At 40.2% G+C, this 14717-nt stretch overlaps 1 protein-coding gene across 2 annotated transcripts in view; it reads right to left on the reverse strand.

The window, feature by feature from the left end:
- LOC113131717 (protein FAM13A-like) overlaps positions 1–14581 on the reverse strand; it is a 19741-nt gene extending 5160 nt beyond the window's left edge. Inside the window, exons 1-12 of one of the 2 annotated variants that reach the window (XM_026309295.1) lie at positions 14327–14581; positions 13628–13829; positions 13260–13469; positions 10422–10602; positions 8283–8454; positions 7421–7542; positions 4454–4492; positions 3090–3314; positions 2822–2888; positions 2250–2326; positions 1528–1585; positions 999–1073 (exon numbers count right to left, since the gene is read on the reverse strand). In XM_026309295.1, the coding sequence (XP_026165080.1) occupies positions 999–1073; positions 1528–1585; positions 2250–2326; positions 2822–2888; positions 3090–3314; positions 4454–4492; positions 7421–7542; positions 8283–8454; positions 10422–10602; positions 13260–13469; positions 13628–13829; positions 14327–14356 (1458 nt within the window). In that variant the 5' untranslated portion in view covers positions 14357–14581. The remainder of the gene's footprint in view (positions 1–998; positions 1074–1527; positions 1586–2249; positions 2327–2821; positions 2889–3089; positions 3315–4453; positions 4493–7420; positions 7543–8282; positions 8455–10421; positions 10603–13259; positions 13470–13627; positions 13830–14326) is intronic. The other variant, XM_026309296.1, reaches the window with a different exon arrangement.
- Between the last annotated feature and the right edge of the window lie 136 nt (positions 14582–14717).

The following is a 14717-nucleotide window of genomic DNA, read 5'->3' on the forward strand; positions in this document are numbered from 1 at the left end:
TCAGGTATCTGTGCATCTAGACGCAGCCAGTCACGCAATCGACCATCTAGTTGTACATCCTGCTCACTTTTGTCAGTCAGTGAGTCAGATTCCTAACATACATCAACATCCAGCGTGGGATCCCCAATGAGCAACACGCTGTAATTCTGCTGACAGTATCGTTGCGATCCCTGGATCATCTGATCCGCGTGTTTGTGGGTGTGTAAGTGTATGAGAGCTCAGCAGACACACAGAATCCCTAAACCTACATGGTTTTCTTTCTGACCGGCATTCCCGGTTTTTCTGCTGCTGAACTGCCTCCATATGGATGATTCATCATGCCTGGAAGGAAGGGGCGGCGGGAATACTGTTCACGTCGGCGCGTGTGGTGTGGGTGTGTGTGCAAGAGGTGCTGTATATGACGAGGTGTTTCCATAGCAACGTTGTCAGACTGAGCTGAGGAGTCTATTTGATGGAGGTGCAGGGAATCACGTAGCTGTTTGCCTCATGCGTGTGCGTGTGTGTGTGTGTAAGTTGGTGTATATGCAATGAATTCTGATGGTGCTATAGAGAGTGAAAAAAAAGATCTAATTTAGCTGTGCCAAAAACATCCTGGGCTTGATGAGGACACTGGAACACAAAGCAGGTCATTTAGGTGCTCTGACATCATTCTCAGTATTATCACCATTAGCAGCAGCAGATTAGGGCTCAGCTTCTTTTTTCTCACCCTCCTTGGCTGCTCATTCATTAAAACAAAAAAACAAAAAACACTGGTTTGTGCGTCACAGAGGATGTGGAGGGATAGCAGGGAGGGGAAGAACTGAGACTCTTATTACTGAAGCAAAACACCCACAGGCAATCAAGCTCACACCTAGCAATACAAATACAGGTATGCACATAAACACACAGACACACACGCGTAATTCACTGTAGGTATCAGCATTCCTGTTGTCATAGATATCATCACCTTAAAAAAAAAAAGTGCTAATATCTAAAAACAGTGGGGAAGGACAACTTACGTCATAGCTGTTGTTCTTGCCTCTGCAATCATTGTGTCTGTCAGAAGATCCACTATATCCTCCTCCTCTTCTCTCCTGTAGAAACAGAGTATACGCACTGATAAAGTCTCATTTCCATAGCCCACTTAATGACACACACCAGTGTGGGCACACACAGAAATGTAGGTCAACATGACACATATAAAAAGATAATTCATTTATTTATTTTCACCAGACCAAGTTATTTTTTTTTAATCAACAGTTTGAAAAACTTCTTTATAAAAAAATATTGTCAAACTGAACTTGCTGCAAAGCTTGCTTGCTGACTGCAAAGCAATTACCATTATTATCATCACCCAGGTGTTATTAGCATTTAACACGATTTTTCAATTTGTTTTAACCAAACATATGTGTCACTTTATAAGTGCATTGGTGCTTTACATGTTGAAAACTCTCAAGCCTAAGGCTAAAAAGTCTCAAACACACACAATGATTCTCACTGACTAGAATTCTAGTAGTAGCACCATGAGTTTCACAAAGATCTATTTACCTTCCAATCAAACACTTTGGTTTTGTCTTCTGTCTTGGGCTCTATGGAGCAGAGCAGGCTGAAAAATAAAATTCTTTCAACAACAGGCAAATACAGTAAAAGCACAATAAATATTAGTAAAATAAACACTCAAAATATTTATAACACTTTCTCCCTACCAAGACCCACAGTTCATGTGACACTAACACACATTGTGGTCTGTCTGTGTAATCAATACTGTATCAAATTTGCTAACTCCATGAAGCTTTGAGGCCAGACGGTCACTTGGTCCTACCATCAAGATTATGGCTTATTAATGTCTGACACTAACGAAGCATGACTGAGATGACCTCTGCTCAGGTTCCTTAGAGGCAGCACACAAAAAGTCAGGTCAAGCTAATCTAGCTAGTTGGTCTGATCCACGTGAGGCCTTTGGCTACTCTGTGTTATTTGGACTGGAATCATATCAAAACAATGACTGCGAGCAGCACACTGCTCTGATAACCTACTTGTTAGTTGGCTGCAGGGCTGAGAGATGAGCTGAACTGAGATGAACCAAGTAGGACAGCGGAGTAGAGCTCCAAAGCTACTAACATGCCTCACACTCTCTCACTTTGATTTGTGGTTGTGGTTTTGGTCAAATTTCATATAGCTCACATAGTTTGAAATTACACATTTCTATTTCACCTAGATGTTTTATTATGAAAATGTCACCTGTGAAAAAGGAGCTTTTTTTGTCTTACCTCTCTGTGTGTTGACAGTGTGTGTGGGTTATGTAGCCGTCTAAAATAGATGATGTCTGCTCTGCTTCTGTACAAGCCTGAAAAACAATTTAGCCATCTCATGTAACCTTTCAGACATCTGAGCTCCATCTGGTACATTTTTTAAACCACACAAATGTAGAAATCTAATCCCCCCCAAAAAAAAAAAAAATCCGAGTGTGAGGTTGTCTGTCTTTGTGTGTCTATATGTGGCCCTGCGACAGACTGGTGACCTGTCCAGGGTGTACCCCTGCCTTCCACCCGAGAGAGAGCTGGGATAGGCTCCAGCAGATCCCCGTGACCCTGAGCCAGGAAAAGCGGGTATAGAAGATGGATGGATGGATGGAAAAAAAATCCGACTACTATGTAGAATAATACAATTTTGTGTATTTAACAGCTGCAGACTGTTTAATGGGACCAAGAAAGGGAGAGAAAAGGTGAAAGAAGAAAAATATGAAAGAAAATATAACAAAAAACTTACAATAAAGAAAAAACGATACCCAGTGTTTATCAGTATCATTTTTGACAGGTGAGGAAGGCATTCTCTTATCTACCTCGTCTACTCCTTTCTCTTCTTTATCCTTTGATATGGAGGTGAACAGTGGCATCTGTTTAAAGGACCTGGTGATAAAAAAACACAAAAATAAACAAAACAAAACAAAACCAACCTGTTTGATTTTGAGAAAAACATGAGGGGAAGGAAGGGGGCAACTGTTTCTTCACAAAATGATGCGAACAGGGACAACACTGCCTCCATCTTGTGAAACAGGAGAAGATCTCATTTGTGTGTAAACAAAAGCAGGAAAAACAGGAAACACTCACCAGTGCGTGGTACACTCCAAATCCAGTGACTCCCCCTGGATGCTTGTAGATGGTCTGCTCTTGTGTGGGTGTTGCTCTGGCCCTGGGTCAGTGGGGCAGGAGAGCACACACCCTGCCTCCATATGATCACTGCTCTCCTCCAAAGCCTCCTGGTCTGTAATCAGCTTGTGAATGTCAGTTCTGACGTCACAGTTGGTTTCACAACCCTGCACCAGTGTGTCAGGACTATGGAGACACAGAAAGAGGGAGTGAGTGCTGGAGGAGATGAGGAGGAAAGGAAATACCACTTGCATCCTTTATAAAGAATTTATAAATTGTTGGTAATGGCTTTATGGATGTTAATAAGGCACTTTAAAATGCTTTATAGATCAGTTATATTAAGTAGCTACAAATGTTGAAGAAGTCAGTAATAGGGTTCTTACAATAATTCATCAATTGCTTTACTTAGTTGATGAGTTGTTAATAAATGGATTCTGGTCCAGCTGCTCTATGGCCCTTTAATCCAGAAGGCTGTTGTTGAACAGTCCATTGCCTTTCATGTGTGTGACAAAGGAATGTCATAATGAAGAATAAATAGCAGGTAAATAACCCTTACACTTTATAAAGGATGCAATAAGAGCACAGTGTTACCAGGTAAAACTTGCAAAAAGAAAAAGAGGAGAGACAAAATGAAAAGGTTTGTGTTAGATATCAAGAAGAACCTCTATTATGATGCAAAAATGCTCATGCACAGACCTGAGGACTGATGAAAGAATAAGAATTACAACTAAATGAATAGAAATATTAAACAGATATTAACCTAACAAAGTTATTGATCTGCTTATCACAAGGCTAAAATAACTTATGTCTTGAATGTCCAATAATGAATCCCCAGTGGCATTTGCACCAGGTAGTTTAGCAAACAAACACCCAGCAGGTCATGAATCAGCAGTGCATCTAATGCTACATTATGACATGTCTCATGAAGCTTTAATGAGCTGCTCCCAGCAAAACCAAGCACAACTGATTTGACATGACATGAACTAAAAACAGAAAAAAATAATTAAACAAAAATCAGTCACAAATTGCTCAAAGCTGTGTATGACTCTGGAACTGTAACCTACAGCAGATGGGTCAGTGCAGTAGCTTAGGCTGTCATACAATAAGCTGAGCAGACAGCAGCCTGCAGCACTTTGACCACGAATTCCTATTCTGCTTCAATTTAAAACACTACCAAGTTTATATATAATCCTCAAATATAACCACTGATTTCTTTGTTGGTAGGTACCAGCATGCTAAGAATAGTTTATACATTATTGACTCTTGCTGGAAAGCAACTCATTTTCTCTACCGGGTGTAAGACTACCTTGCATTAGCTTACTCACTTGTGGAGCATTGTAGACCCATGGTTGTTGTTCCTGATGCTGAAGCAGATGAGACAAGAAAACATCCTTTGTTAAAATGCCTAAACTCACAGCAGCCTAGAACACAGACTACATCCGACAGTCAACACTGTGGAGGGATGAAGAACACCGAAGGAATAAAGAAAGGAAAACACAGATGAGTACTTAATGGTCAACAACACAAGTGACACCCAGAGGCAGACAGCTGACCCGCCCCTTCAATTAACCATGCCCACACATAGTTACATGCAAGCACACATACACGGATAAATGACAGCACATATACTATATATATATGTATATATGTGTGTAGAGTCAAAAATTCCAGTTTTAGCACTGTAATATAGGTTACATTACAACTGTTTGACCTTCATACTTCATGGTTTTAGGAATGCATTAAATGTCTGATGAAATCAACACTAAAAAGTAGGTTCTTCTCATTTTTGGTAAGAGTTAAATCTACATTTTTGACATACTATCTTGTGTAACTGGTAAGAAAGACAAATCAGATCATTTGGAGGTATAATTAGACTAGAATCAATATGAACTGTGATGTTAGCGTAAGCATAGAGTCCAGAACAGCATATAATACCAGACATGTTTGGAGGAAGCACAGCATCCCAGTCACAAATCCTAGTCTGCTATGTGTAGAAGCAAATAGCTAGAAAAGGCTACATTCTTATTTGTTTATGCCAAATAAAACTATGTCACAGATTTTTAATGAAGGAACCATCAGAAAATTTGTGATGACAATAACAAATAAAAATTTATTTTGCTGCATTTATTATATTTGGACCTCCTCATTTAGTTTAGACTTGGACCAAAGGAAGGAAAGAAGAAAACCTGTGTGCCTTATATATAGACATTAACCATAGAAAGACAGAGGAAATGATGCAGCATCTTATGCCTGTTAAACAGAGTGGGAAGCTGTTAAATGAAAAATTATTTATATTTGTTTGCCCTGAAAGTGCAAAAAAACAAAAGTGGAGAATATATGGAATCATCTTGGTAAAATTTCTACTCTGTTCTTCACAGCAGAGGATCTGCTGTCTATCTGTTAACTGTGGGAGTTTCCACATATGTGTGTGATGTATTACATGGCCTATGGAGGTTACCTAATGCCTGAATAAGGACCCCACATTTTACACAGAGTAACCTGTTCTTGCTCAGAACTGTATGGAGATATTGCCTTAAGAATCTGGTTAGTAAAAGGTGGTCAGCTGGACTGAGTGCTATGCATCAATAAACAGAGGACTTTGGCTGCTGGCATACTCCCATGCAAAGACCTTGATGACTACTAAGCTGGGGAGGACGCGCACGCACGCACGCACGCACACACACACACGCGCGCACGCACACACACACACACACACACACATCTACTGACTCCTCCTCTTTATACTGACACATGTAGTTTAATTATGGTCTGGTCAGTCTGACAACAGGCTGAAATGTTGCTACCCACTAAATACTCCTGTCACATTCATATCTCATTTTGCCTTAAGCCCAAAAAGACTTTATTAGCACAGTAATACCTCAAGTTTAATAAATCATTAATATGAATTCCACCAAGGATAGATCTCTCATCACAATGTAAACCCAGCCTCAACGCATGTCTTTTTAAAATACCATAAAGAAAGCAGAATTAGGATCCACAGACAAACATAAATGCAGATAGACACACAGATCGATGACCACCACAAAATTTATCAGCAGCTGCACGTGAATGCCATGTCTCATGCTGACCCAAAAATAGAAAATACATAAATGTAATTTGGTGTCCGCTTTGCAACCTCATAGCAACCTACATTCACATTTTAAAAATAGAAAACTGCACATTAGCCTCCAAGTTCTGAGTGGGAAAAATTCCCCACAGCAGATGGTCATCAGTATGTAGATTCTGTCTGGAGGAGCATTTTACCATTGTTCTACTTCTCTGCTCCTTCCAGCAGCAAAAGTGTGATTCTATTTTTACTTGCTATTAGAGTGAAAAAGGCCAATGAGCTGTACAAGCAACAGCACTTTTGGTGTTGACTACAGGCACTGGATTTCACAGTTTTTGTCAGAAGGTGTTGAGACCTGTATTTAAAGAATTGTTTTTAGCAAACTGCACCTGCAGGTCAGGATAAGATTAGTGAAGAGAAAGCAAACAGCCTTAGAGTATGTACGGAATGAAGAACTGATTACTAGTTCAATATCTTTATCCAACAGTCTTGATTCTTTTATAATAAGACTGGTCTACTTCTCCTTTCTGTAATATTTCATAAAGCCTGTAAAAACATTTAAACTGCAAAAGAAGTTAGTTAAATGGCCAAATCATAACACTGAAATGCAGCATCTTGTCACTGTTCACTGGTCCACTGTAAATAATGGTAAAAGCAAGTTACATTCAGTGGTTGTGCTTTTATGTTCTACTGAGCACATTTTTTGTAATTCGAGGTAGTGAAAAATCAAAGAATACTTAAGCTGAAATATATCATAAGCATAAGTGAGGACTCAAGTCAAAAGCAGCAGTGATGATTCACTTCATCACATTCATTAAACTGTAACACCAATGAAAAACTCTGGTTTACGAAATACAAGTGGGACTGTAACAATGATAGAGCAAGTCACACCGCTCTATAAAAAGAGTGCAAAAAAACCTCCAGAGGTTGGCTTAAATTCCCTGTGAAGGACATCTCAGCCTTATCACCAATGACATAACCATTAACCTGACAACTGACTAAACAACGCTGAATATAGAGTGAAATGCTACAGGGAAAAAGTTCCAGTCCTAATTATTCATCAAAGTCAAGATATGTTGTAGATAGTGTGAGGTTTGTGTATATTCAAAACACAAACATGTTCAATAACTATATTTTAATTGTCATTAAGGCCAAAAAATATTTTTAAATGGCTGCAAGGACATAGGTAGTTCATATTATCTATCTAGCTTACTGATGACAGTACCTGTTGAGTTGAGATTTCATCCACATAGCTTGTTTAGAAGCACAGGTAACTGAGCCTGAGGTATTCTCTCCCTCCAGCCTCACCACACTGTTTCGCTCTGAATGACAGCTGCTGGGTCGACTCTACCAAGGACACACACCACTCTAAATCAATAACATAACCTCAAAGCATTTTTTTCCATTAACTGCATATACTACATACAGAGTTTCTCCAATATATTACCAAATTAAATACAAGCCTTTAGAAAAATACAAGCCTTTTTATTACCACACTATGTACTTTAATATTGCTTTCACATTTATGAGAGTTAAAGACTAGTGGAAAACCATTAGGGGCAATAACATATATATTACAATTAAAACACATCATTTAAAACACATTTTGTCACTACTTAGCAATAATTCCTAGTAGCATAATTCATCAATTAACACAACCTGGAACCACATAGGTGGTTAATGGGCGGATTAACTAATTACTAACTACTGTAACTAACTACAATAGCAGCAGTGTTTACTATATAACTGATGGCACGAACTACAAATGTATAAAAAATTATAAAACTTCCCCTGACAACACTCCTACTTTAACAGCCCACAACCACACACAGAAATATTTATAAGCAATATTACTATGTACAGCAGGGATCGGTAAAATATTCAAAAACTTTTAAAATAAAAATCAAGACTTGTTAATACCTTCTAAAGTCTTCAGACTGGCATAGCTGTGACCCTGAAGATAAATTTTGTTCCATTTTGTTCAAGTGCTTTGACTTACAGAGATGCCCAGGGAGGCGTAATGTGTAAAAAGAAAGATCATGAAATGATACAACAGTTTCTGTAAAGACTAAAAAAAGCTGGTTCACCTCAAAGTGCGACAGAGCAGACAGAGTTGGAGGAGGGGGTGAGGAGGAGGTGACTGAGGAGGCCAGTGTGCCTTCAGCTGGGACTGGATGGAGGACTTGATGCCGGAGAAGATGGAGCAGCAGGGCGTTACATGCACTCTGGTCCTCTAACATCCTGGGTCCTGCTGGAACACTGCATGAAGAAGAGATTAGGGAAAAAGCAAAACTTTGTCACATACTGTGTGTTCAAAATAGTCCTCTTCTGAATGTTACTACAAACAATGGAAAAGGGCTCCATCTAGTGGAAGGAGGCATATACAGCAGCCAACTGGGATGAGCTGGTAAGACTACATAAGATGATTCAAAACCTAGCACTTAGGAAAATGAATCTCGTCCAAATTTTATTCTTGAATGACTCCAAAGCTGAATACAAATTGTTTTGGTTCTACAGTTCTTTGCGAGTTCAGTTCACTTTTTTCATGGATGACTGACTGTCAAAAACAGTCTAGGCTTTACCTAGTTCAGAATGCAATTACTAGATTTTTAACCAGTTCCAGTAGTGTGAGCATGTTACACCCAATCTCTGTTCCTTGCATTCGCTCCTGGTAGCTTTTATTTAATAGATTATTTTAAATCTATTAATGGACTGGCCTCTTGTTATTTAACGGAGTTGCTCTCTTGCCATCCTGCAAATATAGGGTTATTTTAACATGTCGACTTATATATATAAAATTGTTTGTTTGTTGTTTGACTTTATTGTTTTGCTTATATGTGGTTAATGTAAAGCACTTTGGTCAGCTGTCTGGTTGTTGTTAGGTACATAAAGGCTGTTTGTGTTGATGTTGTTGCAGACAAAAATAAACAGCCAAGTTTTACTGACATCTGCAACTTCTAAATTTCATAAATATGAGCAGCTTCTGATCAAAAACATTCGCTTAAGACCAAAACAGAAAATCTTCCTGTCTGAATTTTGAGCATTTTTGTCTGTTATTGACATCATCCTTCATGGGTTTTAAAGTCTTATTCAATGTATAAATGGTAAGCAAATGTTAACATAGCATGTACCAAGGGAAGAGAATGTAAAAAAAACTCAGTATATGTGTTTATATATTAATAGATCTGTCAATTGAAATGACTGTATAGGAGCAACCTGACACATGGATTACATAACAGACACAAGGGCAACTGGCTGTTTACAGAGAGGCTTGGATGACAAATATGTGTGGGTTATGAGGGGGGAGTTGCCAAATAAGCTGTCACACATGCTGTATGGCAGGACCATGTGTTACAGTGTCTGTCACACCAAGCTATTTGATCTTAAATTGACAGCAATATCATTACAATCCTGCAGGAAGCAAAAAAAAAACAAAAAACAATTTACTTCAATGTGGCTTAAAAAAAAACAAACTACTATTCAGGGCTAAATCATACAGCTGTGTATTTTTTGCATCATGTATGGCTGTAGTGCTGTTCTTCTAATGCGTGTAAAACCAGAGCACAAAGCACAGGACATTCTCAAAATCTAGTAGTTATCACAAAACAAACCCACCCACACCATTTTTCAGGCCTCTGCTGCCAATTGCTCAATCCCTCACCAACTCTTCTTCCTCAGGCTATAATCATATGACATTTTCCCAGCATATGCAGAACTTTACAGGGTGAATAACACCATATTTCACTGATAAGCTATTAACTTGCAGAAGCAGGAGTGCCATACCATAAATGCCACTGGGAGATCAAGAGATGGGGGAATAGTTAAAAGGGTGTTTACTGAGTATAGTAAGTCCTGCCTATGGTGGCAGACATCTGAATGTAGGTGTGCCTCCCAGGAGATTGCCTCTGTTTATAGTGACAGGGGAGTTTTGTAAACAGGAGGGGAAAAGCAACCAACAAAATCCTGATGACCTCTGTTATGTCTCTCTGTCTTTTTATGTGTTGGGTTCTATGTTATCAACCACAATCCACACCCATTTCCTGGTGGTGCAACTGTGGCAAGATGAAGCAGACACACGACGACTGAGGCTGATGAACTGGGCCAGACTCTGAGTAGGCTGTTCTCATGACCTACAGCTACAGAAGTGTAGTCTACAGCATGTACATATTTGACTGGAAGAGCCTTGTTTCCACTATTAGTCTGCTGAAATAACAACAGACACTTACTGGAATATACAAGGCCCAAAGATGGTTGCTAGATTTTCCATGGGCATGTGATTTGATTGGCTGTGCGCAGCCACTTTGGACAGAAAGTGGATGAGGTAAGACAAAATAATGCGGTTGTCATCTGGAAGGTGACAAAGAGCTTCTCTCAGAATGTGGGTCATGGCTGCCTCATCTGCACATCCTAAAAATAAGCAAAAAACATCAAAATAATATTTATTCACATGCAATCAATTCCTTTGGTAGCTATGAATAAATAGTATATAACCAGCTCCAGATTCATATTAGTCTGCAATTTAACATACATTGACACTATTTTGGATTTAAACACAGCAAGAAATTTGTCACAATAAACAGCCTAAGATACAGTACCACACCAACCAGTTATAAACAATTATACAACATTTAGCTTATCAGTCACCTAAAAATAAAATACAATAAGAAATCAAAATAACAATATACATGTCCGTCTCGGAAAAATTAGGTTATCACCTTGTCTTTAAATGTCTAATTCTTATTTTTTTTTTTTTTTTTACAGATTTTTGCTAGATTGTTGCTAGATTCTCTGGCTGAATATTTTATTTATAATTAATGCTAGTTCAAAAATCCACTTCTTTATTTTGTATAGTCATCATCATAAAGTTCTTCTTTTCCTTTCGGCTGCTACCTTCAGGGATCTCCACAGCGAATCATCTGCCTCCCTTTAACCCTATCCTCTGTATCCTCCTCACCCACACCAACTATCCTCATGTCCTCCCTCACCACATCCAAGAACCTCCTCTTTGGTCTTCCTCTAGGCCTCCTTCCTGGCAGCTCTAACCTCAGCATCCTTTTACCAATGTATTCACTGTCCCTCCTCTGAACATGTCCAAACCATCTCAATCTGGCTTCCCTGGCTTTTTCATCTTCCTATTCCTATTCATCCTCGTCACTCCCAGAGAGAACCTCAACATCTTCAGCTCTGCTACCTCCAGCTCTGCCTCCTGTCTTTATCTCAGAGCCACTGTCTCTAAACCAGACAACATTGCTGGTCTCACCACTGTCTTGTCCACCTTTCCTTTCATTCTTGCTGAGATTCTTTTGTCACACATCACACCTGACACTTTCCTCCACCCGTTCCAACCTGCTTACACACGTCTCTTCGCTTCTTTTCCACACTCTCCGTTGCTCTGGACTGTTGACCCTAGGTACTTAAAATCCTCCACCTTCTTCACCTCTACTCCCTGTAACCTCACCGTTCTACTTGAGTCCCTCTCATTTACACACACGTACTCTGTTTTACTGCGGCTAACCTTCATTCCTCTCCATTCCAGAGCAAACCTCCACCTCTCTAGACTTCCTCCACCTGCTCTCACTACAGATGACAATGTCATCTGCAAACATCATGGTCCACGGAGATCCCTGTCTAACCTCATCTGTCAGCCTGTCCATCACCACAGCAAACAAGAAGGGGCTCAAAGCCGATCCTTGGTGCAGTCCCACCTCCACCTTGAACTCCTCTGTCACCCCTACAGCACACCTCACCACTGTCTTTCAGCTCTCATACATGTCCTGCACCACTTGAACATACTTCTCTGCCACTCCAGACTTCCTCATACAAAACCACAGCTCCTCTCTCAGCACCGTCAAATGCTTTTTCCAAATCTACAAAGACACAATGCAGATCCTTCTGGCCTTCTCTGTACTCCTCCATCAGCATTCTCAAAGCAAATATTACATCTGTTGTACTCTTTCTTGGCATGAAACCACACTGCTGCTCACAAATGCTCACTTCTGACCTCAGCCTAGCCTCCACTACACTTTCCCATAACTTCATTGTGTGACTCATCAGCTTTATTCCTCTGTAGTTTCCACAACTCTGCACGTCTCCCTTGTTCTTAAAGATGGGCACCAGTACACTTCTCCTCCATTCCTCAGGCATCCTCTCACTCTCCAAGATCTTGTTAAGTAGCCCAGTCAAAACCTCTACTGCCACCTCTCCTAAGCACTTCCATACTTCCACAGGTATGTCGTCAGGACCAACTGCCTTCCACTCTTCATCCTCTTCAATGCCTTCCTCACTTCATCCTTACTGATCTTTGCTACTTCCTGCTCCACAACAGTCACCTCTTCTACTCTGTGCTCTCTAACATTTTCCTTATTCAACTCTTCAAGGTATTCCTTCCATCTTTCCATCACACTTGTGGCACCTGTCAACACATTTCCATCCCTGTCCTTAATCACCCTAACCTGCTGCACATCCTTCCCATCTCTGTCTCTCTGCCTCGCCAACCTGTACAAATCCACCTCTCCCTCCTTAGTGTCCAACCTATCATACAAATCCTCATACGCCCTTTATTTGGCCTTTGCTACCTCTACCTTCACTTTACGCTGCATCTCCCTGTACTCCTGTCTGTTCTCTGCAAATCACCATCATAAAGTTCTAATCTCCTTAAAAGCTTTTTGGCACTAACCACACAGCCCAAACTGGTGTCCAAAAAACAGTTTTATAGTCATCAACTGTCTTCAACATCATTACAACTACTAGATGACTCACAATCAGCTACTATATACTGTAGTTTACAGTAACCAACCTCATAAGGAATGTTATTCTTTATTACAGCCTCACCTCCCTTGTCTAAACTAGTTTTGATATTAATCAGTAAGAAATTCCGTTTTGTGCTACATGACACTTCAGTCAGGCAGATCCTTGCCAACAGCATGATGGACAGACAACAGGTTAGGTTTAACAGTGCCAATACCAGCATTAATTTAATTATGCCAAAAATTCTATTCCAAGAAACTTGATGATGAAATTTGATCCCAAAAATACCAGTCCAGCATTATTTCCTGTTCCCTTACCTGTGAGAATATAAACCAACTGTTTGCGTTGGGGTTCAGGAACTACGGGGGTTGGAAGCTCCCGAAGAAAGAGCTTGAGGAGTGAGGCCACAGTAGGGACGTCTCCCTCATTCTCTAGGTCCACCCTCTCTCCGCGGTCCCAGCGTTGCCTCAGCTGCCTGGTCCGCACCACTGAGCTACACAGACGGAACAGACCTCTGTGGTGCAGTCCTATGATTAGGAAACAAGGACATTCAGATACTACACTTAAAGGTTATGTCTGAATATTGCTTGAACTGAAAGAGTGAGAGGAAGCAAGAAGTAAGGAGGGAAGGTAGAAGGAAGGACAGATGTCTAGGACAAAAACAATGAGGATGTGCCTTAGTTACCATTTTTATCCAGGAAGTCTACCATGTCTTTTAACACAAGGGGTATTCCATAGATCATCTGCCCGTCCTCCTTCAGCGTTCCCAAGGAAACACCAAACACACACCTGGAACCAAGTTCAGGCTCTGAAACAAGTGCAGGAGTTATTGGCTCTGGGCTGACCTTGGCACTGGGCCTCAGTATTCTCACTGAAGGTGGGTTGCTCTGCATGGAAAGAGAGCATACAGCAATTGACAAACCATTCCCTTATTATCTTCCTTTAGATTATGAGACATGGCTAAGAAAATAGTGGAGGCTTGTATATTGAACCCTCCTCCATGATCTGGAGGTGTTCATTACTTGAGGATCCTGGATCTGGACCCCAGTGATCCACATTTTGAGCCGGTTAACAATAAAACTATCCACTAGTCAGAATACAACTCCATTGTTTTATGGATAAAACGACAAAGTACAAGGTAACAAGGTACATTTAAACACTAAAGACAACTAAATATAGTAAACTTTAACTAAAGCGCCAAGATATTGCTACATAGCTACTTCCATGTAATATTATCTGCTCATCATTCCTAAAATTTACGGGCAGCTAGTTAAAACTACAAGGTGTAATCAACTGGACAATGAGCTCAAAAACAAGAAGCTAGTAACGTCAAGGTTATCAAGTGTTAACTGCCACCCACAGTTAACACTAGAGCTAAACTTACACAGAGTGATACTGAAGCGCTTGCTCCCATTTTCAGCTCAGCAAACCGAGACAGCTCTTCATTTTTCACTTCTGGACGTATTTCTCCCTTATTAACACGATGCTCCCGTCTCTAAAACTATCGCAGAGTTCGACACACAAGGAGTAATTACCGCCATCGCCTCAATTTCCCAACTTTAGTCTGACAATAACTCAAAATACTGTTGTTAAAACGAAGTGGAATTAGCATTCTGCGCCGCTACGCTAGTTCGCTGGATACTTGTTTAGGTTACTAGTCACGTGACAAATTTGTAACCATGGCGACCCGTGGCGGGGTTGCCAGGAGAATGAGCTCAGGGTGCTAAGGACTAACTAACTAAAACTAGTTCGATTTATTTGATCTATTAAGTAAT

Source organism: Mastacembelus armatus, chromosome 15, assembly GCF_900324485.2.
Source record: "Mastacembelus armatus chromosome 15, fMasArm1.2, whole genome shotgun sequence".
NCBI classification, from domain to species: domain Eukaryota; kingdom Metazoa; phylum Chordata; class Actinopteri; order Synbranchiformes; family Mastacembelidae; genus Mastacembelus; species Mastacembelus armatus.